This window comes from Psittacula echo (genome assembly GCF_963264785.1).
Source record: "Psittacula echo genome assembly, chromosome: Z".
Taxonomy (NCBI): domain Eukaryota; kingdom Metazoa; phylum Chordata; class Aves; order Psittaciformes; family Psittacidae; genus Psittacula; species Psittacula echo.
The window spans coordinates 34,539,090-34,565,310 of record NC_137742.1 but is presented as its reverse complement, the minus strand read 5'-3'; the positions used below and the strand labels follow the sequence as shown (position 1 = coordinate 34,565,310).

General features: G+C 40.1%; 1 protein-coding gene across 1 annotated transcript; it reads right to left on the bottom strand.

The window, feature by feature from the left end:
* Positions 1-2,622: 2,622 nt before the first annotated feature.
* On the bottom strand, positions 2,623-25,866 carry LURAP1L (leucine rich adaptor protein 1 like; the record flags this gene model as incomplete). The annotated part of the gene is made up of 2 exons (XM_080638462.1): positions 2,623-3,709; positions 25,663-25,866. The coding sequence occupies 2 exons, from the start codon at positions 25,864-25,866 to the stop codon at positions 3,335-3,337; spliced, it is 579 nt and encodes a 192-aa protein (XP_080494588.1). The 3' UTR covers positions 2,623-3,334.
* Between the last annotated feature and the right edge of the window lie 355 nt (positions 25,867-26,221).

Genomic DNA, 26,221 nt, shown 5'->3' with positions numbered 1-26,221 from the left:
ACTTCAGCAGTATGGAAATAAGAATGGACTGGTTGTTGCCTGTTGCCTATGATTTTGCAAATTATCTTGAAATTGCTTGTCATGCCTGGAAGCAAGCTGAGTGACAGAAGAGCCAAGATGTTAGGAAATGTCAGGGCATAAATGATTTATATTTGCTATTTCTCTACTTTTTTTTTTCTTTTTTTTATCCATTTGAAACAGACATAGCTTTGTAAAGTGCTTTCATATACTCTGCCCTAGTCTACTGAATATTGATTTTTAGATCTGTAAATCAGAAAAAAATATTACAAGGAAACCCAGGGGAAAAAAGAACACAGCTGTCTAAAATGCTAGAAGAGGGCATTCAGAGCCCTTTTTTCTGGACAAAGATTTTGCAAGACCAAGGTCAATTAAGTCAAGAGAAAGCTGGAAGAAATATGTAAAATGTTCAAAAGCAAAACTATTACCCAATGGGAATATACTTTTAAGGACCACTGGGAATATACTTTTAAGGAGCATTGAACATTCTCTAAATAGTAAAGTCACAGTTTAATTATAAGTTATTTATTTTAGGAGATACTCAAATTTCATGTCTTAAACTAGAAATCAGAGTAAATTATTATCTTTTCACTATGAATTAATTCAATTAAGGAATCTAAGTCAAACCTAAATCTTTGAAGATTTTATGCTTCTAAACTAAAACTCAAGGTGTTCATTTTCCTGGATATGAGAAACATAACACCTGGAAATTCTTGCTTCACAGTCTCTTGGCATCACTGTTTTGTCATTTGTACTTTTTCTCCACCTTCAGTCAGGAATAGAAGCTTCTAATCACATAGCATTTTTATCTCACCACCTCTAGTAGTAAGCTTTTTTTCTGCCATGTTTGATTCCCATATAAATGGACTTTTTAATCATAACATGATAAACCTATCATTGATGTAATTGCTTTTTATCTAGTATTACAGCTGTGAGTGGGTGGTGACAGCTACAGCCTGTATTTTTCTTGCAGTCATTTCAGCATAACTTTAGGGGATATTTGAGAAGATACGTTAAGAAGACTTTTGAATTTCCTTCATAGCAGAAAAATTTTATGTGCATCTTGGCCTACTGCCCAAAGTCTCAGCTGGAGAAGAAAAGACTGTATATACTGCACGTTCATTACCCTCAGAGGGAGTATACATCCTGATGTTTAACTTTCATGCCAAGCAATAAAGGTAGAAAAACTTTCAAGAGAGTCACAGTTTTATATCAGGGAGTTAGCTCTGTTCCCTAGGTTCAAATAATTCAAAGCAATAAAACCTATTTTTAATTCAGAGTTGATGTTCTATTTAATGGTGCACAGAGAAATAATTTTTCCATATTTTTTCCTTGAAGCTTTTTTTTTTTTTTTTCCCAAACTATGTGCAGCTGGGGAAGGAATTAAAAATCCTAAAAATGTTACATCAGCACAGCATTGTCATTTGAGGGTTTGCCTCTGTTTTCCTTCAAGCTATCTGCAGTACCCTGGTTGATCTCAGAAGCCGAACTGAGAAGCCTCATGCTTCGTAGCCCTACATTTCTCCACTCTCATTGTATTTGAATAAATCATGATGTCCAAAGCAAAATATACATAACTTGGTTTTTAATTTTGAGGGACACAGACACTTATTCTGTTGAGAACTAATGGAACTAACCACAAAGCACAAACTGCCACTTCCAATTTCTTGAGTTTTTATCTTTCTCCACATTTGACGTTGATCAAGGCTGGACAAGACAGATCCATGGCAACATGGCTTGCAAAAGCAGAACCTTATTGAACTACTACTTTCTCTCAAAATTAACCAAACCAACATATGTCGACCCCTGCATATACTAGCTTTATTCCTTCAGAATGTGTAAAATATATTTTAAAGAGGAAGCCTGTATTATACTTGGCAAACATTAGTTTCTTTGGTGAGGAATTTCACGCTTTACTGGAAGTGGAAATACAGACATGGCAAGACTTTTAGATTACGTGTAAGTATGAACATCTCTTTCACAATCTATAAGCTGGAAATACACCTTCATTAACCTGTTAGTGTCCAGTTCAATGCTATTTCTTTTATTCTTATTTTTTATTTACTGAAGAAGGATAAAAACTTGCTTCTTTTCAATTCTGAAGCAATTAAAAGAAAAATCTGCCTCCTAATCTTCTGCACGAAAGCATGGGCCAGAGAAGCTAAGGACTTTGCACACAGCAGTTTGTTCCTATTTTTCTGCTTCCAATACGAATTGACTAGATGCAGCTCTCAACTGTACCAGTAGGCATGAAAAGGTTAAAGCAAATTTTTATTTGTAAAACAGGAAACAAAAAGACAGCAGGGCAACACTTTCTCTTAATAATATTTGGCAAAAACAAAGTAAACTTGTTAAGGAGAACAGTGTGCATACAAAAGCAGACTAGGACATGCCTTCCAGCATGCTGCCTCCTGTAAAATGTTTCACAGGAGCCCTCTATATCCCACAAAACTTCAAGGTAAAAATTCCAATCAAGACTTTATATTACATTTTTTACATAACTTTTCTGACAAATTTTAGCATCCAAACTATTATAATTGGATATTTTTAATGTGGGATGCCTTTTTTTTTTTTTTTACAGATATAGACTGCACCTATAAAACAGCAGGTTCAATGAAAATGAAAGGTGTGAAGCACAAAACTGAGATGCGCTCTTATGCAGAGCTTCCAGTATTGGAATGCATCACTGCAAGACACCAATGAAGCCCAAAATTTAAAATCATAATTCAATAAGGATGAGAATATTCAAGAAGAAAGAAACTTCACACAGAAAAGTTCAGGATACTCTGTATTCCAACCGAAGACAGCTTAACAGAATCAAATATCATTGATTACAAAAGGAAAATACATTCTGCAGAGGTATTTTCAAGATTCAGATTTAAGGCTCAATAAGAACAGTGTCATTGGAAAGGCCAAACCTGGTAGTCAAGAAAATTTACCACAACATATATTTATTAGAAGATATTTTATTGCCAACAAATATAAAATTGTTGATCTCATTCCCTGATGTCTCATTTTAAAGATAAAGCTTTACCTTCACCACTTATAAAGACCTGTAAATATAGCATTGTAAAAAAATTAAAACAAAAACGAAAAACTGCAACAATAAATTAAGAAAAACAAAAGGAGAAGGAAAGCCCAACCCACCAAGGAGAAAATGTATTAGAAGCAATAGACAAGTTATGAAGTAGAATTGAACTATCATATTATGTTTTACTTCCAAGAGAAGTTTGGGAGGTTTGCACACAAAATAAAATAGCAGCAAAGAAAAAGGGTAAGTACAAGTGCATTTGTGTCCCTTTGGAACGTATTCTCATTAACCGAAACAGTAGTACTCATCAGAATCCATTTTGGGATGCTTATGCAGAGGCTGTGAGTCCTCCATAATAGAAGAATCACTGAACTTGTCCATATCTGAAGGAGTACTGTGACCCGGGACATCGTCCACTAAGGTGTCTAAATAACTCCCCACTGATATTCCATCCAGTCCATCACTACAGTCTTGTAAACTGTTACAGCTGCCGTGGAGAGATGTCTCCTGACTTTCTAGCAAGCTGCACAGGCTGCCACTCAAACTGCTACCTCTGCTGGCAACGGTCTTCTCTTCAATAATCCACTTGATTGATTCAATACTTTCATTGATGATGAGTAGCTGGCGCATAAGCTTCACATCAGTGGCTCGGAGATTAACCTACAAGGCAAAAGTGATTTTAAAAATTACTCATTTTCTTCAAAATCAAACTCTGAACAGTAAGCTGGAGGCAATGAATGTGTTAAAAAAACACACAAAAAATCCACCTTTCACATCTAGGACAAATACATTTAATAATTAGGAAAAAAAAAAAAAAAAAGTAAAACTATTGCAATACTAATGCTACACTTCCAATGAAGTTGAAGTGGGAATCTGATCAGACTACACAAGCAGTCCATTAACACGAACACTAGTCAATGACGAGACTTGTACACACACCAGTACAATGCCATTTATAGAATGCATATATAGCTGCTATGACAAGTCTTGGGGATAGATTTTTACTATTCAGAGAAATAAGACAAACCCCATTTCCATTTACAACTACGCTAGGCTACTCAACCAATCCAGGAAGCTGAGCATTCACCCTAAACTACCCTTAGTTTATGTCTATTTGGGCAATCTAAAATTTTCAGATGTGCATAATTTGGTAACAGGTTTGTGGCCTTGCAACTTTTATTCATATTGCCCCTCAGTTTAGGTTGCAAACTGCTGTATAAACATCTGAGAGCTGAAATACTGAACTTACTGAAACTATAAATTTGAAATGATTTAAACTCATAAGCTGAGGATGATGAGTTCATCATCAACCACTTATTACAGATTAACAAAAAAAGCAACAATTTGCAAAAAAACCCCAAACCTAAATAAAAAATACACATTAAGAACAAAGTCTTATTTTCCAACTTAGTTGTGGTGCTGATGCACACACAGAGAAGTGTTAATTATAAAGCACAATGCAATATTACAGTGCTGCATTTCACAGATATGGTGAAGTTAACTGACTGCATGTTTTCCTTAACAGACACTTTATAAGCTACTTTTTTACTCAATTTTCCACAGTGAGATGACACATAAAGGTGATTCCCATGGGGTTTATTTCATGTTTTTTTCCTTTTCATCTGAAACATCACAAACTGTGATGTTATCACAGCCTATCACAAGTCAATAAAAGTCTGTGTGACCTCTTATTCATCACACAAGTGAAAATACTGAAAATTCAGTCAGAAAAACTAAGGAAGTTTCTGAATTTGACCAAGTTTGGACAGCCAGAAGCTACTTCCACCTGTATGGTGAGAAGATGCTGGTTTGTGACCTTTCCAACAGGACCTCAGGACCACTGAATGTTGGACATCACAACACACTTCCAGTCTCATCACTTCCACAGTAAGACCTTTACCTAGAGGAACTTTTGCCACAGTGTCAGCACAGGGCGTGCATACTTAAAACCACTGGAAAAAAGATGCCAGTCATTTCAGATTAACTCACAGGGATACCATGTCTAGCACGCAATTTGTGTCATATTTTATCCGTGTTCTTACATCTTTTAATTGTACTAATCAAGCATACTCGATGTAGATATGTCACTCTTTATACTTAAGCATTTAGAAGATACTTTCTTTTATATGTAATTTGAGTGTACTTCTTTACAAAAATGTGTGCCATTATATCTAACATATATACATATACTGCATGCTTTTCTTCCATAGGGCACTAACATCTTAACTTCTAGATTATTAGTTCAAAAAAGACAATACGGTATATGAAATATTTGAATATCTTCAGTCAATTGAGAAATAAGGAAGAAAACAATTAAGATCTGTGATGCCACACAATAGACATTTTATGCTATTCTCGAAGTCCACAACCGTTACACAGAAATATATCCACCTGTATTGTTCATACACAATGGACTGGGATGGAATCACTATTCTCAGGAAGCAAAGACTGTATCTTGTTTTGCCAAGAGTACAATCTGGACATGGTACTTTCCATACACAAATACCATTTTCTCAATATCATAAATTACACTGACAGAGTACAGTTGTTCAAAAAGCTATTTTTATGTATTTTATTCTGTTAGATACTGCAGAACATTGTACTGGTTCTAGCTGGGATGCTTCACAGCAGCCGGTATGGTGCTATGTTCTGTATCTGTGATTAAAACAGCGTTGATAGCATACCACTGTTTCATCTGATGCTGAACAGTGACTGCACAGCATCAAGGCCTTTGCTGTTTTTCACTCTGTACCCTCATCAAGTAGGCTGGGGCTGGGAAAGATGTTTGGAAAGGACAAAGATGTGGCAGTAGACCAGAACTGACCAAGGAGATATTCCCTGCTGGAGAGAGTCCAACGCAGGGTGACAAAGATGATTAAGGAAGTGGAGCATCTCCCTTATGAGGAAAGGCTGAGGGAGCTGGGTCTCTATAGTTTGGAGAAGAGGAGACTGAGGGGTGACCTTATTAGTGTATATAAATATATAAAGGGGGAGCGTCACGAGGATGGAGCCAGGCTCTTCTTGGTGACAACCAATGGTAAGACAAGGGGTAATGGGTACAAACTGGAACACAAGAGGTTCCACTTAAACTTGAGAAGAAACTTCTTCTCAGTGAGGGTGACGGAACACTGGAACAGGCTGCCCAGGGAGGTTGTGGAGTCTCCTTCTCTGGAGACATTCAAAACTCTCCTGGACGCCTTCCTGTGTAACCTCATCTAGGTGTTCCTGCTCCGGCAGGGGGATTGGACTAGATGATCTTTTGAGGTCCCTTCCAATTCCTAATGTTCTGTGTGATTCTGTGTGTGATAATGTTGTGCTCAGCAATAAAATCTGTGGGCTTGGTCTTTCCAATGCAAACATTGCTTGGGGGCTGGCTGGACATCAGTCTGTTGGTGGGAGATAGTGACTGACTTTGCATCACTTGTGTTTTGTTTTGATCCTTTTTTTTTGTTTGTTTGTTTGTTTTTCTTTATTTCCTTCACTTTTTAAACTGCCCTTATTACAATCCATGAGTTTTTCTCACTTTTCTTCTTCCAATTCTTTCCCCTATCCCACTGGAGGTAAGAGGGAAATGAGTGAATAGACAGTGGGTGCTTAGTTATTAGCCAGGGTTAACGCAACACTAACACAGTATCATAGAATTACAGAATAGTTAGGGTTGGCATATTTCAAACTCTTCTAGCAACAGACTAACATATGCATCCCCAGTCTCCTTCCCCAGTCCCCAGAATGAGTTCTGAATTATCCTCAATCTAGTATCACAGGATTTAACATAGCCAACCAGGTACTGTGCTGAACAGCTTTACTGTTCAGTTTTAACAGTACTGTCCATCTGTCATTGTTTCAGATATGAGGTTCTGAAAACAGATTGACCATTTTGTAGCCCTCTTGCTCAAGCCAGTTCCTCTACTCCTATCCATAAATCACTACAAACTATTTGCTCAGCAACTAGACTGCCATGAAAGCAGTAAATTACACAACTACTGAAATGCAACTACAGACTTCAGCAACTTGCTTATGCAAGCTCAGAGACAGCAAATTGCCCAAAAGGCTGATTAAGGAAATGTTTAACAGAGCTAGCACCAATACCCTTCAAATGAAACAGTCCCTTTTGGATAAAATAGACATATCATATATTTCAGATTCAGTTCACAGGAAGTATTTATTTTGTTGTTGTTCTAAATACACTCACAGCTTCAACATTTCTGTGGAACAGCCTTACCGGGAGTAAATTTTGCATTCCTGTGTACTTGAGTCCTCCTCCTCCAAGCTACTATGTTGTCCCAAGTCTCACACATTAAGATTTTCCTAAAGCAAACATTAAAAACTAGTCCACCAGGTGTCATCTTTCTTTAATAGGGATTACTTTATCATCTGCTTGATAATACATAAATGTCACTGCGACATTTCTTGCCTCTTATCTGCTTTAGCCCAGACAGAATCACATTGGTTCATATGCACTTATGCAGCTGCAACTCATATAACTGTTGGAGTAAAGAAATAATTTCCAAGATGGTTCAACCAAAGGGACTAACCACAATTAAATCTCATCATGTTTGACAGCTCGATTCCTTACGTACAGGAACAAGTGCATTCCCAAAATAATCCAAATAGAGTGTATCATAGCTAATACAGGTATTTCAGAACAGTCTCTGTTCCGAATGAAGCTGCTTTTTGAGTTAAAGGTAGAGCACCGCACCACCAGAGGGAAGGTGTATGTGAGCATATATCAGTCCTCTGCACAAACTTGAGGTTTACAGAGGAAAAGAACTGTGACAAGAGTGAAAAAGCAATTCTGGTTACAGGTGAGCTTTTATATCTTTTTGCTTAGTTTGTACATTCACACTAGCACAGGTCCCCAGGAAGGATCACAAATGCTTAACATCAGCTATTCACGGCAAGAGAAAAGAATGAAATTAAAGCAACAGCATCTTTCAATTGATGCAGGCTGGCAGCACAGGTGGACAGAACAGATCAGCATTCAGACACACCAGATCTTCAGATATGTAAAGGGTAACTGGCTTAAACACCTCTCTGTGCCTCCCTCCCTCTCATACTGGTTGTTCTAACAAGATATTTCTTCCTTACACAACTAGCCTATGGTCTTCCATAATAACTTGTGCAACACAGTAATAATTTGGTCAAGAGAATTTTTATATATACAAACATATGGACATCTGTGTACGTATCTGTATACAGAGATATATACAGATATTCATGGGTTTCTTTTATAAAAAGACTGTTTTTCAAAAAGGACTTGACTAGGATATTCTTTTAGAATAAAACTCTTAGTGACCTGGCCTGTTAACAAAGACAATTATCACTTCCTGGGTCACTCAAAACAGCGCATTAGCTGTCCCTAGCCTGGTCACTTTTACTTTTGGCTTCCAGTCAGCTCCAAACACAGAGGGTCCCCTTCCTCTTCAAAAATGACAAAGCTAAATATTCTGTTCAATATATCATTTTAATCTGTCGAAGATGTCTGCAACTCTAGCGCCTTTCTGCAGATTACTTTCTTTTAGATTCCTGGGGTCACATGCTGCTGCTGCCTATTTTAACTGCAAGAAGTCTGTAGGGATTTTACTGATAACCCTAAAATGTGGTCTGAAGAAAAGATACTCCTAGATTTATTTAAAATATATTAGTTTCATTTTTTTCCACAGCATCTTGAAGTTGTGTGCTGTAAAGAGCCCACTAGTAAAAGGAAAGGAAATGACTGAGCTTGAATAATAAGGCTTTTCCTTCAAGATAGATCGTTTAGCCAGAACACAGTGAAATAGGTCTCTACAGATATAAAATCTTAAACTTACAATTTAATGGATTCAGGGTACTATTTAAGTCACTCAGATCAGAAGTTCTGCTCTGCACAGGATCTTAAGCAGGACTTAAAACACTGATTCAGGGTTGGCAATTACGGAATCCGTGTTTCCAAAGCAGTATTATTTTTGATCGATATTCCACAATAAATGGAAGTTGGATGGAAACAGTAGCAAAATATGGTACCACACTGAAAGACACTCAGATGTTCAGCACATGAGCAGTACTGCAGAAGAGAACTAGTACATGAAGAGTTAGATGAAATGGACATCAGACAACTCTACTGTCCATTTTACAAACAGAATTATAACCCAGTAGAATCTTTCCCTCATCATCATCATCAGCCAAAGAGATGTTTGTGATTACTATGGTTTAGGAATATTAATACTACTGCTGTTTTCTAGGGTGTGTCAGAGACAGTTTTCCTCTTTCCCATTCAATTTCATTTATTTCCTGTGTCATTCAGGATAAACAGCTTTATGGTTACTCAGTTATAACTACTTACCCTTTGTTTTATTAAAGGCAGATTACCCCAGTTTTCCATGGAGTAATGAATTCCAGGAATTCACTTGAGATGTAATAAAACCAACCAACCAATCAACCGAACTCCTCTAACAACCAATGTCTAAATAATAATTTGTTTTGGATTCTGAGAAGTCTCTTTCTTCACAAAAGCTAACCTTATTCTACTTTCTCCTGGTGTTACTTTAGCTGTTACAAACACCGAGTAATAATTTTTAAAGTAACTAAAAAAATTAATTCCCAAGGAGAAAAAGGAGAGTATGAAAAATCAAATAAATATTGGTTGGCAATGATGAATTATTTGCCTCTTATGAAGATACAAATTTGTAAGCAGGTATAAAAGGATATAAACCTCATCAGTAAAACCTCATCAAAAAATTCTGTAAGAGAATATACATAACACGCTAAAAATACCATAAGCAACGTATTCAAAATCCAAAATTCAGAATATTTCACATGCATTATCTAATTGGAGTCACTGAGCTACCACATTTACAACAGGGATGAGTGTGATCACACACACAGGCTTTGTTTATTAAGCAACCACCATAAAGTATGAAGCATGCCACTTGAAGGTTAGGAAGCTCAGAATATCATTAAAATAGCTTTTTAGCACCAGTGAGTAAAATAAATGCTTTCTCTTCCATTTAACATGTCTAAAATATAACCACAAATGACAGATGAAGAACAATGTGTGCTCCTTAAACACACAGAATGATTAATAGGCTGTGCATGAGCTTCATAGTACATAGATATCTGGTTTCTTTCAGCATGGACTTATGGGACATTTTGGAACACTTTTTGGAACATTTTCCCATTTCTTTCCTTATGTTTTCTAGGCTCATGGCAATTTTCAGACAAGGGAGTACATACAAAAGCTACAGACACAAAACCTAAATTTTCATACGCTATGGTTGATTTGCAGTTGAAGTTTGCTGATGTAGCTTATTTCAACAAGTTGAGCACGTCACACTGACCTTTCTCAGCTGTACTTCCATGATGAGTCACAATAAAAACGTTGTAGCATGTTACAGAGGTTACCTTGATTGCTTTTTTTTTACCTTCTTTTACAAAATATATTATTTGTATTCTTACTTCTCCTGAAGGCTCCAAAACTGTTAAAACCCTCACTGTAGATTTCTAGGCAGCATTCATTACAATCAGTGAAGTCCCAGCTGTTCAGAAAGTGGGCAGTCACTAAATCTTCAGCTTCTGTCTGCACCCTTAGAATCATAGAATCATAGAATAGTTAGGGCTGGAAAGGACCTTAAGATCATATAGTTCCAACCTCTCTGCCATGGGCAGGGGCACCTCACACTAAACCATGCTACCCAAGGCCTCATCCAACCTGGCCTTGAACACTGCCAAGGATGGAGCACTCACAGCTTCCCTGGGCAACCCATTCCAGTGCCTCACCACCCTAACACTAAAGAATTTCTTCCTTATATCCAATCTAAACTTCCGCTGTTTAAGTTTTAACCCATTACCCCTTGTCCTGTCAATACAGTTCCTGATGAAGAGTCCCTCCCCAGCATCCTTATAGGCCCCCTTCAGATACTGGAAGGCTGCTAGGAGGTCTGCACGCAGCCTTCTCTTCTCCAGGTTGAACAGCCCCAACTTTCTCAGCCTGTCTTCATACGGGAGGTGCTCCAGTCCCCTGATCATCCTCGTGGCCCTCCTCTGGACTTGTTCCAACAGTTCCATGTCCTTTTTATGTTGAGGACACCAGAACTGTACACAATACTCCAAGTGAGGTCTCACGAGAGCAGAGTAGAAGGGCAGGATCACCTCCTTCGACCTGCTGGTCACGCTCCTTTTGATGCAGCCCAGGATACAGTTGGCTTTCTGGGCTGCGAGCTCACACTGAAGCCGACTCATGTTCATTTTCTCATCGACCAACATCCCCAAGTCCTTCTCTGCAGGGCTGCTCTGAATCTCTTCTTTGCCCAACCTGTAGCCGTGCCTGGGATTGCTCCGACCCAGGTGTAGAACCTTGCACTTAGCATGGTTAAACCTCATAAGATTGGCATCAGCCCACCTCACAAGCGTGTTGAGGTCCCTCTGGATGGCATCCCTTCCCTCCGGCGTATCAACCGAACCACACAGCCTGGTGTCATTGGCAAAGTTGCTGAGGGCGCACTCAATCCCACTGTCCATGTCACCGACAAAGATGTTGAACAAGACTGGTCCCAACATCGATCCCTGAGGGACGCCACTCGTTATTGGTCTCCAGCCAGACATTGAGCTATTGACCACAACTCTTTGCGTGCGGCCATCCAGCCAGTTCTTTATCCACCGAGTGGTCCACCCATCAAATTGATGTCTCTTCAATTTAGAGACCAGGATGTCGTGTGGGACAGTGTTGAACGCTTTGCACAAATCCAGGTAGATGACATCAACTGCTCTGCCCCTGTCCATCAGTTCTGTAGCCCCATCACAGAAGGCCACCAAATTGGTCAGGCAGGATTTCCCCTTTGTGAGGCCATGCTGGCTGTCACAAACCACCTTGTTGTTTTTCATGTATCTTAGCATGCCTTCTAGAAAAAAAATAATGGGAGGAAAAAAATAATGGGTCCCTTGACCTTGCTAGTTTAAAAACCTCTAACCTACTCATGACTTTGTTTCAACCTGCTGTGGTTCCAGCACAATCCTGCACCAAATGCTTACACTAAATATTTCTACAGGTCCTTCTGTGCAATTTGGCAGCAACATAACGTAACTTTGTGAACAGTGCTTTCTAACTAGGAAGAAGAACAATGTGATTTCACATCAGCAAGAAAATGATTCTCCTGTAAGCAGAGCTTACCATTCACTAAAGCAAGGAAGTGGGCAGGTCTGATCTGAGCCACCACCTGAATAATCAGGAGGCAGAGCTACTTTATAAGGGAGCAAGTTAGCTCAGTAAGCAATGAGTGTAAATATATTAATGAATAGGTCTCAAAGAAATTTCTTGCAAGTCTATGAGCAAAATATTATGCCACTGTGGTATAGGAAATTACAGTATTGGTGATTTACATTTCTCTTACAACACTCTATTTTAATACATAAATATACATACTAATTGATCCCCTTCAGACTTACCAGGAAAATGCATACCACCAAGTTGTGCCAATAATTTAATTACATTATTTCCATAACAAAATAGTGGATCTCAAGGCCTTTTTCCACCTCCCTAAAATAGGGATGATCCTTTTCTTTGGCGTATCTGTGGTTAGCCTGCTGTTTGCATTAATACCTAGTAAAATCTCAATCATTTGGATGAATCATTCACTCAGGAGAGTACAGTTGTGGGGTTTCAGTTTGTGTTTTTTTTAAGATCACACTATTTGAGGTCTCTTGTATGCTTAACTGTAACACAAAATTGTCATGGGGGAAATATTTTTTGTTTGTTTTTTCATTTTGATTTTTTGGCCATCTCTTTATTTTAGTGTGAAAAATGACAGTGTAAATACCTACTAAGTAGGTATGACAGTGATTACTGGAGAGAAACGTGCTATACATCAGAGAGTAAGCAGCAGGAAAAAAATAAAGGTCAGTTAATTAAGTCCCTATTTCATCACTTCCTGCCCAAATAAAAAATCCCAAATCACCTTTTTAAATATGGATGCACCATAGAATTCAGAGACAGAAACATCCAGCCTCAGGAGTATGAATGAATATAAAAGGAAGCTTTATAAAAGGGTCCTGATTACTTTAGAGCTTAGTCGAATGAACAAGAAAGGGAGCAGTGAGGAAATGCTGGGGTTTGAGAAGAGCAAAAAGGTTTTAATATGACAGGAAGTTTTTATTGCATGTTTCCAAGTATCTCATACTGCTGTCAGAAAAGCAGCATCTGACCTTAGAAATGCATCTACTATGATAGAGGTGAAAATGTCTAGAAAAATCCATAGTAGGGACTCACATATGTTGACAGACAAGATAATACCACTGAAAACATTCAGGTCAATATTCAGTGGTAACAATCGGCTGTGGGTGTCAGAAAGCGTTACCGCTAACGGATGATCACAGCATAACTCTGATGTGCTCTGGACACCAGCCACAGCACAGAACTGTGTCTTCCCCACCAACATGAGACAGCACTGGGGCTCAACAGCAATATCTAGATTTATTTTTTTTCACTGGATTTCACTCTCTGCCTTACTTATGCTTCTCTTGACCAAAACATACTCTTCAGAATACCATGCAAAAAAACCCAGAAAACATATCTGTTAATTTATGAATTAGGTCTGACTAATGAGCACTCCAGACCTGCTCATCCCTTTCAAAATTAATAGGTTTGAATACCGGCACTGTGGGAGCATGTTTAAAAGCCTAGAACTAAAAAGTCAAAGAAGATCCAGTTTGAAAATGTTGGTTTTTACTGAGACAACAGTGTTCCCTGCCTCAGTATTATTTTTAAAAGGAAAAGAAACAAACAAAAAACCCAACCCAACCCAAACCAGAAACAAAGCAACAAAAGAAAACATCAACAAAACCAAACAAACCAAACCAAAAGAAAAAACCAAACCCAAAACCAAACCAAAACAACTTGTTCCATTAAGCCGGAACTAAGACATGACAATGTTACTACTGGGGACAAATCTGAACTTGAAATTCAAGCCTGCTTTTGCAATATCAGCTCTATGGATTGAATTCAGAATGGTCACTGTGAGCTACCTCATCTGCTTATGAGGAAAACAGCTGTGCCTCCACTCCATTGCATCAGTCACAGCAGCTAGTGCTAGGAGTTAACAAAGGAGTATGCAAATTCCATGGGCAAATGAAGTTGAAAAAAATTACTGTTGCTTTGACATGCTTGTGGTACTCCTCTTTTCTTGCAAAGAGGCTTTCTCCTCTACTGTTGCAGCATTTAGTTTCCTCCTACAAACCCTATAACCACAGGAACCTGCCACAGGCCACCACTCAAGACTTAAAAACATTTCAGTGTACAGCACAGCTCTCCCACAACACATGAACAGCCCACTAACTGTGACAGTCGCTGAGGTGACCCTGTGAAGGCAAAATGCATTTGTAGTTACGGATCAGGAAAAGTAATCTAAAAATTATCACTCTGGCTTTGTGCTCACTCCTCATAACTGTATAGTTTTGAGAAGACTAGAACAATAGTCTGTATCAGAGACATTGTAAAACTTGAATGACTTCTCCACCTTGTTGTATTTTTTTAGACCCATCCAAATACTGTTAGTCAGAAAACCTTCCTGACCATGGAAAGGTTTCTTCAGTACCAACTACATAAAAACACTACATTGCCACTATTTTATCATTATGTACTTTATTCTCAACACACATCATTTGGCTTTGCCCAACAGAAAAAATGGTCTGTATCAGCAGCCAAACTTGCAGAACAAATTCAGGCTTGCAACGTGGCTGGAACAGTCCTTCTCCAGGCATGCTTCCAAACTTACATGTTAGTCTTATCCCAGGAAGGATGCTAGGTACTCACTTCACTAGTTTTCTGAAGAAATGACAAACCAAGGAAGATCCTTCTTACACAGAAACTCTTCACAGTTTCCTCTTTGCTGTCAGAACTGTTTTTCCTAGTCATTTATAATTATTTGAAGGGTCAAAGTCAGAATCTCAAGCTTTGTAGACTAAAAAAAATCTTTTCAGAAAACACTCAGTACAAAGAGAGTCAGGTCCAATGTCTGCTATGTCCCATAACCACACGAGTTACAAAAAGCAGTACAACCATTTCAAATAGAATTTTTCTATAAGCTATGCTTTCCTACAGAAAAAAAAATAATACTCAGAAAAATGGAAAGCAACAGAACTGTTCTGTCTTTGCTTCCACCTTGAGAGCTTGGAAACACTCAGCACATTTGTTACAATATAATAGGATGAATGCTTCCTTCTCTGCCTAGAGAGAAGGAGGTTTCATGGCCATTGCAGCAATATGTCTGTCCTTCTGGAAGCATTTTAGTCATGAATGCAGCTGATATCTAATAACAGTGAACAAAATTACAAATTAAGCCAGTGGACTGTTTATAAAATCTGAAATTCCCAGTAGTCAAATAGCAATTTAACATTGATTTACAGGCACTAAATGCTTTAGCTTCACCTGGCATTGCACTCAGCAGGGCCTTACAGTATTGAGAAGAGTTTATTTTACATCACAGCAAATGAAACATTCACATAACTTCTCTTAGCAGCTTAGCTAGTTTGTTTCCTGTTAATTAACAAATGTGCCATACCATTCCCCTGACAAAACATAAGTATTAAGAAATGCCAGATTAATTCAAAGGGAAGAGAAGGATTAGATTGCCGAGACTAGGGTTGCATAGCTCTGCCAGTATTGCACATCTCCATGTTCACGGAAGCTCTGTGGGAGGTTGCATACTTTAACACCTGACATATATATACTCTCTAGTGTGCTTTCCTTATCTCCTGTTATGGAAAGAGGGAAGCCTTCTGTGGTGCAGCTTCAAGGGGAGAATCCTCAGACACATTTTATTCCATATGCTCATCCACAGCACTGGAACACAACACAGGACATTTCTAAAATAACTGACCATCCAAATACACTTCTAGATTTGAAAACACTTGAGCTGTGTTGTTTATACTTTTCAAGGCTGTAACACAAAGTGGCTTACAGACTCTCCGGATGTATTTTGGTCACTTATTTTGATCATCCCTCAGACTAGTGTTCCTTCCAGATGGTTCTCATGAACACTTCCTAACAGAGTCAAGCATTTCTTGATGCTTGCAAAACTGCTCAGGTACATAGCTGAACAGCTTTTCATAACCTGAGCCCTTTATGGGACCACTGGTCACTGTGGACAGAATTCAGCTCTCAACAAAGACAGACATGGTAAGACACCCACTGACACCTAAGCTGTAAATGACTGATAACAAAGAGAAAGCATGTTAAAAACCGTGACAGGGCTTTGAGCAAAAAACAGCGTCCCTGCCCATGGCAGGGGTGTTGTACCTAGATGATCTTTAAGGTCCCTTTCAACCCAAACCATTCTGTGACTCTACCCAGTGACAAGGATATTTCAAAACTGTGCTTGCAAACAACTACAGTATGTACAAGGCCACAGGACAGCATGACAGAACAGCTCAAGTGACCTGGATGTTTCCTAACATGAACACAAGATCATCCAGCCTCTCATTTTCCTGAAATGCTGACCCAGATGATCTTTTGAGGGCCCTTCCAACCTGGGCTATTCTATGAAAATCATGCAGTTTGGCTGATTTAATCAGAAAGTTTGCAATAGATATGTAAGACATATATAAGTCTTACAGAGGGTGGGTGTTTTTTTTTTTTTTTTTTTTTTTTTTTCTCTTTTTTTTTTCTTTTTGGGATGGGGTGGGTTTGCTTTGTTTTGTTTTGTTTTTATCTATCTGTTCAGTAAACTAATCAGCCCAAACTGGGTAATCTTGCTCTTCAGAATTTCTGTGCTGACAGATACCCTCACACTTCAGTCCAAATTCAGTTTTCTTCTGCTTCTTTCTTCAGTTGCTTTTAACAGCTGCCATTAACAGTTTCTTCAGCATTGTAAATAATGCAATAGCTTTTTGACAAGCCTGAAAAGGGCAATCTTTGTTTCACCTATTTTAAAGCAATATATAGTCAAGCTACTTCTGCATCATCACAGTGCATAAAGTCATCACTTTCCTATCTATCTCCAGTACAGGAGGTTTAAAATCACAAAAAACCATGCTGAAGTTTCAAGCACTGACTGTTACCTGTGTTTCAGTAAGATTTAAAAAATATCTACACAATTATAGACTGTCTGTGGCACAGAACCTCTGATCCGAGATGGTCTTACTGTTGCTATCAAAAGTTACAGACTTCTCAAATTCAGAAACTAAATGACTCGCTGATGCCATCTCAGGCTCTAGTTCCCCTACTAGATTCCAGCTCCCATTCCACACCAATAAGGGTAAGTGGGTGGTTGAAGTCAAAATTCAACACAACGGCATGAAGGCAAAAAGTTATCCACCACTGGTAAATGCTCATAACTAGCAGCCCCGCATATGAAAGTGATGGCTGGAAAACAAAGATTACAAGTCTGCCTTCATAACAAAAGTTCCCCTTTTATTATGAGATTGCCCATAATTTTCTGTTCAGAGCTCTTTACCTTTAAAAACAGTAATCTGAGAATTCTCTTTTGACACTGCTTACATTCAGGATGCCCAATTAACATGGTTACAAATGCAGATGAAAATCCCAGAGAAATGACACTCAATTTAATTAAATTCTGGTTGCTTTTCAACTGCTCAGGTCCTCTGTCTTTTTACTTCTGTAACTCCATCCTCACTTGCTCCAGATTCCTGTATCCAGATTCTCTTCCAGGGCACAGACAGAAATGAAATACGCAGGAAATAAACATGTCCATTGTGGAAAGTTTACTGGGTTTTGAGCTTGAAGGCAGCGAACAGACAAAAGATCTTGTAATCTTTAAAAATTAACTGAAAATGTATTATTTTCCTTTAACTATTCACTGCTGGGGGTGGGGGGGAAGTGTTGAAGAGTAGAAAGGCACTAGTTGGCCATTAGCTCTTCCTCAATACATGTATTTGGTATTGTTCATTTAATTTTTTTTGCTTACACAACAAAAGGTAATTTTTAATTATTGTTAGCCGTAAGTATCCACAGAAAACAAAGTATCCATGCAAAATGATGATGATCAAAGTGCCGGAGAACCTGCCTTATGAAGAAAGACTGCAGAACTTAGGTCTTTTCTCCCTGGAGAAGTCTTGGGTGAAACTTCACCATGGTATTTACTCACTTACTTACATACTTAGGGGGCTGCTACAAAGAGAACAGATACTCTACCTTCACAAGGAACTATGTGGAGAAGAAAAAGGGCAATAGGTACAGTTCCTATTGTTTCATCTTGAGGTTTCACCTGAGATAAGAAACTTTTTTAAAGTGAGGACAACCAATGACTAGAACAACCTTCACAGGGATGTGGTAGAGTCCCCATCACTGAAGGTTTTCAAGATGCAAACAGACAGGGTACTTGATAACCTCATTCAGGCTCTTGTTTCCCAGAAAGGCTGAACCAGATGATCTTTTGCGATCCCTTCCTACGAAAATCATGCTGTTCGACTAATTTCATCAGAAAGTTTGTAATCTGTTTGTTAAAAGCATCAAGAGGAGCATGACCAGCAGGTCAAAGGAGGCGATCCTGCCCTTCTACTCTATTCTCGTGAGACCTCACTTGGAGTATTGTGTGCAGTTCTGGTGTCCTCAACATAAAAAGGACATGGAACTGTTGGAACAAGGCCAGAGGAGGGCCACGAGGATGACCAGGGGACTGGAGCACTTCCCATAGGAAGATAGGCTGAGAAGGTTGGGGCTGTTCATCCTGGAGAAGAGAAGGCTGCGTGCAGACCTCCTAGCAGCCTTCCAGTATCTGAAGAGGGCCTACAAGGATGCTCGGAATGGACTATTCATCAGGAACTGTAGTGACAGGACAAGGGGTAATGGGTTCAAACTTAGACAGGGGAAGTTTAAATTGGCTACAAGGAAGAAATTTTTTACTGAGAGGGTGGTGAGGCACTGGAATGGGTTGCCCAGGGAGGTTGTGAGTGCTCCATCCCTGGCGATGTTCAAGGCCAGGTTGGATGAGGCCTTGGGTAACATGGTTCAGTGTGAGGTGTCCCTGCCCATGGCAGGGGGGTTGGAACTAGATGATCTTAAGGTCCTTTCCAACCCTAACTATTCTATGATTCTAAGTCACTTAACTGTAGTGGTCTGTGCAGGAGGGGTTTAGTCTTTATGTCTTTTCATTAAAAATTGTCAGCAATCAGACTTTAAAAAGCATCATCAAAGATGAAATGCTTTCTTTTCCCTTGAAACAAAGTAATCAGGAAAGAAACAACATCAAAGCATAATGTATATTCTTCGAAATAAGGGCTGACAAGTGTCTCACTATACATGAGCAGTCTAACTGGAAATCTCAAAACATCTCTGACACAGCTGTGATGATCCACACATGAGCACTTGTTTCTCACATTGATGCTGCTAGGTAAGGGATCAGCAACATTTCACAGATTTTTGGTCCAGCAGTAGCTAATAATGTAAGCACATTCACCTGTACTTCCCAGGGACTTAAACCCGTCAATGTCTGCTACAGCTGAATGAGAACAGCCATAAGCACTGATTGAGTACAACATAAAGATGTTCCACAATTTGAATCCTTTTGTCAGGCACTGGATGAGATTTTCCAGTCAAAAGATACATTTAAATATGCGTTAATTTAAATAACCTTGCTCACCTTGTCCTTCCAAAGATGGTCTGAAAGATGGAAAACTTGGCAAAGTTCTGGTACTATAACTGGGCTGAGATTTTTTCTTGCTAGATTTGATCTTTTTCCTTAAGGTTCAATCTACAAATCCCTTTTAACCCAAGTATCTTGATAACACTGCCCAATCTGCATTATATGTAAAAATTACAAACTCTTCTACTACATCATGCAAATCAGAGGGTATGAAGCAGAGATCTCATTAGCAAGATCCAAGATTACCTTCTTTTTTAGTGAACTTTCAGGAGGACTTGGAGAAATAAATGTGGTTTTATTTCTGTATGCTGCCTTTCTACTTCTAAGAAAAGACTCATTTAGTAATTTACTGAATAACTGCTCACTAGGAAACCAAGCTTAATCAACCTCTCCTACGCAGGCTTGAGGCTTAGCCACTAGTAATTTTATATTTAAGATTTTATCTTCCATCAAGTTTTTAGGTGAAAACTTCCATTAATCTAATAGAAAACCAGCATCTGATACACGGCTTTGTGTTGCTGACTAGACACACTGAACCAGATCTTGGCTTCAGTTAAATCAATTGATCTTATCATACAAAACACTGAATTTAGCAGCTTGTACCTACAGCATGCATTAGAGATGTTTCACATCACAGTTGTTGACTTTTTTAAGAAGGTCCTTTAAAGACACTAATAAACGCAGACCCCCCATAACTGTGGGTCTAACAAATCTAAGCAAATCTGAAGTTGTCCAAACTCTTAAAAGCTGGTAGAACAGAGTTGCAGCAGCTCTGCCCTCCAGCTTGTGCCTTCATTTACATGCTAAGGGTATGTAAAAAAATAAAAAAGCAAAGGACTGGCATCACAAAGATCATATTTGCCTTAATTCCAGTCAGTAAAAAGTACTTTTACTTCTGCTTCATTTTGTCAGGACTCCATGCTAATTAGACTTTTAAAAATTGTTACTCTAAAATAGAACTAGGAGAACAAAGGGGAAGAAAAATCAGCTAATGAGAGAACATAGGAATAAGTCTCTACCCCAAATAGCTCTAGCCTAAATCGGACACACTCAGCCTCTTGGCAATAGGATTGTTTACTTTTTTTTTTATTGCTTCATCCTTGTCGTGGTTTAAGCCCAGGCCGTAAATCAGAACCACGCAGTCTACTTCCCCCCCCCCCCACTCCCCAGAGGGATGGGGAGGAGAATCGAAAGAATGTAACTCCCACGGGTTGAGATAAGAACAGTCCAGTAACTCAGGTATAACACAAATCACTACTGCTGCCACCAATAATAATAATGATAAGAGAAATAACACGGGAAGAGAATATGATACCGCTCGCCGGAAAAGAGCCCGACCGAAAAGAGGACGTGCCCTTCCGGGTAGCTCCCAGTTACATCCCCAGGCATGACGTGCTGTGGTATGGAATACCTCTTTGGCTAGTTTGGGTCAGGCGTGCTGTCCCTGCTTCCTCCTGGCCCCTCCTCCTCCCTGGCAGAGCATGAGACTCACAAAGTCCTTGGTCAGTCTAAACATCAGTGTTATCAGCTCTGTTCCGAGGCTGAAAGTCAAAAACACAGTGCTGCAACAGCTACTAAGAAGGAGAAAAACTGACTGCTACTGCTGAACCCAGGACAATCCTAAAACCTGCTACACTCAGAATACCCATTTTGTCCTTCAAACTCATGAATATTTGATCCTCAACAGTGTTCACTGGAAAGACTCTCACCTAAAGTCCCAGCACTGCCATTTACCCTTCAATTCCAGGACGCAGTTTATCTTTTCTGCCTGTAGCAGTTTTATGCAAAGCATGCTGGTTTTTTTTACTGCATGTAACACAGACTACCCTTGATTTAGCTTTTTTAGCTTTCAAAAAGGCAATAAAAAGTTGATTGGGGAAACTTTTGAACAAAAATGAAAAAAAGTAAACCTACAAACTTTTTTCATGTGTTAAGTAAAATCTCCCTTTGAGTAACCCCAGAACTTGTGAAGGAGAAATGAAGCTTTTGAATCAGTATCATTTCGGCCTGCAGAACAAACCTCACTGATTATCTACTGCAGTGTGTAGCTGTTGAAGTCATACATATTGAGTGACCTCAGGAGCATGATACAACAGGAATAAGATTGCAGTTATAAAAGGTTACTATTAATCCCCCGATGGAAGATTCCCCCTAAAATACCACAGGAGCAAAGGGTTTAACATTACTGTTGTGACAAATTTCATACTGAATCAAGGGCATACTGGCTAGTATGAAGTATTCATCACATCCTAGGATGACCAAAGCTCAGTGTTTTGACCCACACTGGCAATTATGTCTTGTTTGTCCCTGTAACTTGATGGCCTTATGCCTCAAAGGTTTGCAGGATTTAATACAGTCTTCATCATGGCCTTGGTGAGGAAAACAAGGAAAACAAGAAGGGAAAGGAGACCTGGCCAAGCAGGTACACATTTCAAGAAAGATACCCCATGGTGCCTCATGTGTGATTCAAATGACTACCAGCAAAATCAGGTTTAAAATATCAGGCTTAAATGGAATAGAACCATACACTGGGAACAGCAAAAGGATCTGAAGAAGCAAGATGCAAGCCTCAAGGCCACACTCCCCCACCACCAATCTGTCAGGTGCTTTAGCTCACAGTCAAACCCAGCATTTTCAAGTCAAATATTGGCAAGGTAATACCCTTATCTCTCAACAATCCCCTGCAGCAGATGACATAGGAGAGGTAATCGCTTCCACCATATCATTCATCCTCTTCCAGCCCAAGGACATGGCAACTTGCTGAGAGTTCTCAAAGCTCTTACACCATCTCTTCTCTTCCTTCTAAGTATCCAGTTCAACAGAAATCGCTACTTTGTTCTGAAGCAAGGCAAGTACTAGCTTCTCATAAACAAGATGGATGGAAGAACAGAAGATCGATTTATCTGGGAGGACAAAGTGTACATTGACAGCAAAGGAGATGGCCCTCCAGTTTTAAATAAACAAAAACTTCCACCTGCTTTCACTCCTGTACATTTGAATTTACTCTGGTCACTGGAAGGATCACATGGTGCCTGAGCTAAAGCTTTGTGTCTACTCCCAAGCTTTAGAAACAGGTTCAGGTGTGTTTCCCTTGTTCTTTACTGTCAGGGGACAAACAATGGGATGATGAAGGAACTCAAGAGGTATTTTATAGTAGCTATGAGCTGTAAAGTGACAAGAAAACATAGTTAACAGTAAAATACATCCTTAATACAGCCAAGAACTTTGGGATTGCCATTATTTAAACATAATGATAAGTCAAAACATACTAAGCCAGTGTCTATAAAACTGCTGTCAGATTTAGTAGAAACTCGTCAGCACAGGCACAGTCATCGCGACGAACAATAGCTGTGGGAAAGGATAGAAGTCAAGCTGCATAATTGCACAATTTGTATAAGGCCAAGTTAAAAAAAAAAAACTCAAAAAACTGTTCAAAATATCTTCATTAACAAAAACACAAACAAGACAATGAGACAGGACCGCTCAAAGATCAAGGTGTCACCACAGTAACCAGCCTTGAGTATTTTACATACGACTAGATCAGTCATAGATAAAAAGAGCCTGAATGACCTTGTTCTGTAAACACTTAGAGGTTTGTCTCAAGTCTGAAGCAAGCAAGCAAGCAAAAAAAGCACAGATGTGCTTATCCAAAGTGCAGTGAGTAGCCTGCAGAAACTGCCATCACAGCACAACTAGAAAAAGATAGCTTGTTGGATGACACTTGTTTTTCCTAACTTTTAATATTTTCCCTTTGCATTTGTTTACAACTGCAGCAGCTATAAACAACTCTTCTACATGTTTAAGGCCTTTTAGACCTTGCAGTGAAGCCAAAGAATAATATGTTACAGAGGTGTGAAACAAGAAGATGGAAATTCTGGCTCTGTTTTAGGAATGATGTGCAGAAGAAAAAGATAAAGAAACACAGGAAGAAACAGTATGATTTTTACCTAATGCTGTTCTTAAATTGGTAAGATCTGTACAATGTCAAAAAGAAAATGGCATGGGGAAGGTGACAAAGAACAAGAAGAATCCTTAATGATAATGGAAAATCCTTAAGTAACCAGTTTCTCTGCTCACTAAAGACAGCAGAGAAAAACCCCAGGCAGGCAGTTCATTTTCATGCTCTGGGTTACATAAACTGGCTGAAAGCATGGACATACATAGACTAGAAATTGAACAGGAAAAGGTATGTAGCAGAACTCCCCTTACCTAGCATGAGCAACGAGTTCAGATGTTAAAGTCAGTCTGACTAAGTGACAAAGAACCAGAGCGGTCAAGGATGTTGGGACTAAAACATGGTCATGCTCAGGGTAGGCAGGGAAAAGTGAAACTCTGTGGCAGGGGAAAAAAGAGGCAGACTGAAGACTGTGACATAAAACTTGCAAGTATGAAGTAGGTGAAGAGAACAACTCAAAAGGAAAAGGTGATGACAGCAAGTCACTTTTCCTCCCTTCCATTAACAAGCCTAACTGTCATGACATGTCTAAACAGTCATGCCAAGAGTTCTGCCTACATTTTGTTTCCTTTTTGGCTCAACATCCCTAATAGTTTTACATTACATGCTACCTGGAGGTCACTCTACACCCCTTGTGCAGGCTTAAAATTAAAAACCAAACATGACCTAAGCCGACAATATAGAACTTAGTGTTAAAATTGAAATCCACAGTGATCATTAGACTAAAATACATCGATAGTTTGATTTGTGAGACTCGCTTAAACCATATGAAGCTATACAATAGCAAGTGTGATTTATAAATTACCCCTCCAGATTAACATCATTATCTTGGCTGTTAACTCTCAGAATATCCTTTCCTTATTTCCCTTTTCCCCTAGCAAGCTTATTCTTTAAAAACTCTTACTAACCCACCTTTTGCTTATTTATGTGTAAGGCTGCACAGCAACTGATGGTATGGCATTATGCTTGTTCACATAGGATGAGATTGCTTTGTTTGCTGTAAACGGCCAAGTTCCAAGATAGTTGCATAAAGTCATCTCAATATGTTGCCAGCAAAATCCTCATTCTGAGCAAGATCAAATTCCATGCTGTTTTCACATAAGCTTAGTGGCAAGAGCTAGGAAAAGAACTGCTACTAAAAAAACCCTTTTGAGACCTCACCTAACAATTACACTCCAGTAGAAACAGAAGCCAACTATACTCACACATCTCAAGTACTTTGCATTATAAGAATCATATCTCATGAGTGCTCGCTAGTTCTTGCTCACTTGACTGCAGAGGGTTGGGTTGTTTTTTTTTCTGTGTTAAAGGAATAGAGGCAGCATCATCATTTTACATCATCATCAAAAAATAAGTTTATTGAGATGGTGACATACAAAGTAGGAGAAGCTCCCAGGTTAAGACAGTAAACAAGTTCTGAACTAAATACAGCAGTCCCACCACAGACCACTGTCAAAAAAAAAAAAAAAAAAAAAAAAGAGAGAAAAGGAAATAAAATGCAAAAAAAACCTCTCAGCCAAATTATAAATGGTTGTTTGTTCAAGAATTACTGTGCATCTTCTGCAGCCTGTTTAGAATTAAATAAGCCTCTGAAGACCTCTGTCCAGAAACTGTGTCACTTAATACCAGGCCAAATTTTCAGCCTGAAAACATCTAGTGTCTCTTTGGGTATGAGTCACCCGCAAGGAACAGGTGGGATGCAGAAAGGCATTTGCAACAGAGAGAGCGTTATTTCGTTTATTGGTACAGCAGCTTTCGGTACTTTCGGAGAGCTGGCAGAGCAACAGAAGCCAACAGCGAGTCACAGCCGACCAGCTGCACGCCGTCCACACAGCAGTCCACCGACCCGCCGGGCAGCACCCAGGGTACCGCCTCCCTCCTGCCACCCCGGACCGGTGCGAGGCGGCGGCTGCTTCCCGGAGCCTGCTCCCAGGGCGGGCGGAAAGCCGCCTCCGTCCCCGGCCGACCCCGCCGGGAGCGCTGTCGGCGGCGGCCCGGTGCTGCTGGAAGAGGGGCGGCGGGGCGGGAAGGCTGCAATCGCCCCAAGCGCTGCAGCAGGGCCCCTCGGCCGGCGCCCGGCTACTCACCATCTCCTGCCTCAGGAGGTGAAGTTTCGTCTCCAGCCGGGCCAAGGCGGCGGCGCGGCGGCGCCGGGGCCCAAGGGCCGCGGCGGTAGCGGCGGGGCGTCCCGGGAGCTCCTCCCCGCGCAGCGGCCTCGCCAGGCTCTCGGGCACTTTGCGCCCCAGCTTTTGCTCGACGTCGCGCAGGTCCAACGGGGCGCTGGGCTCCATGGCTTGCCCCGGAGGGACCCGCGGCGGCGGCGCCGGCACTACCCGCGGCCGCCCGACCGCGGCAGGGGACCGGAGACGCGGTAATCCGCAACCGCGCCGGGGCCGGCAGCAGAGCCGCGCAGGTGACCCGCCGCAGGCATGGGGACTTACTGGGCCAATCAGCCCTCGCTCGCACTGGTCCTTTACCACCGGGTGGAAATTCAAGAGCAGGCGAGTGAGGGCGACGGAGAAAAAGCCCCCCTAAAAGAAAAGGGGGCGCAGCCGCGCTTCGGCCGCGGGACCGCAGAGCGCACCAGCACCCAAGTCATCGCGCCGCCCGGCCGGCCTCGACTTTAAAGGCCGGTAGCAGGTGGAA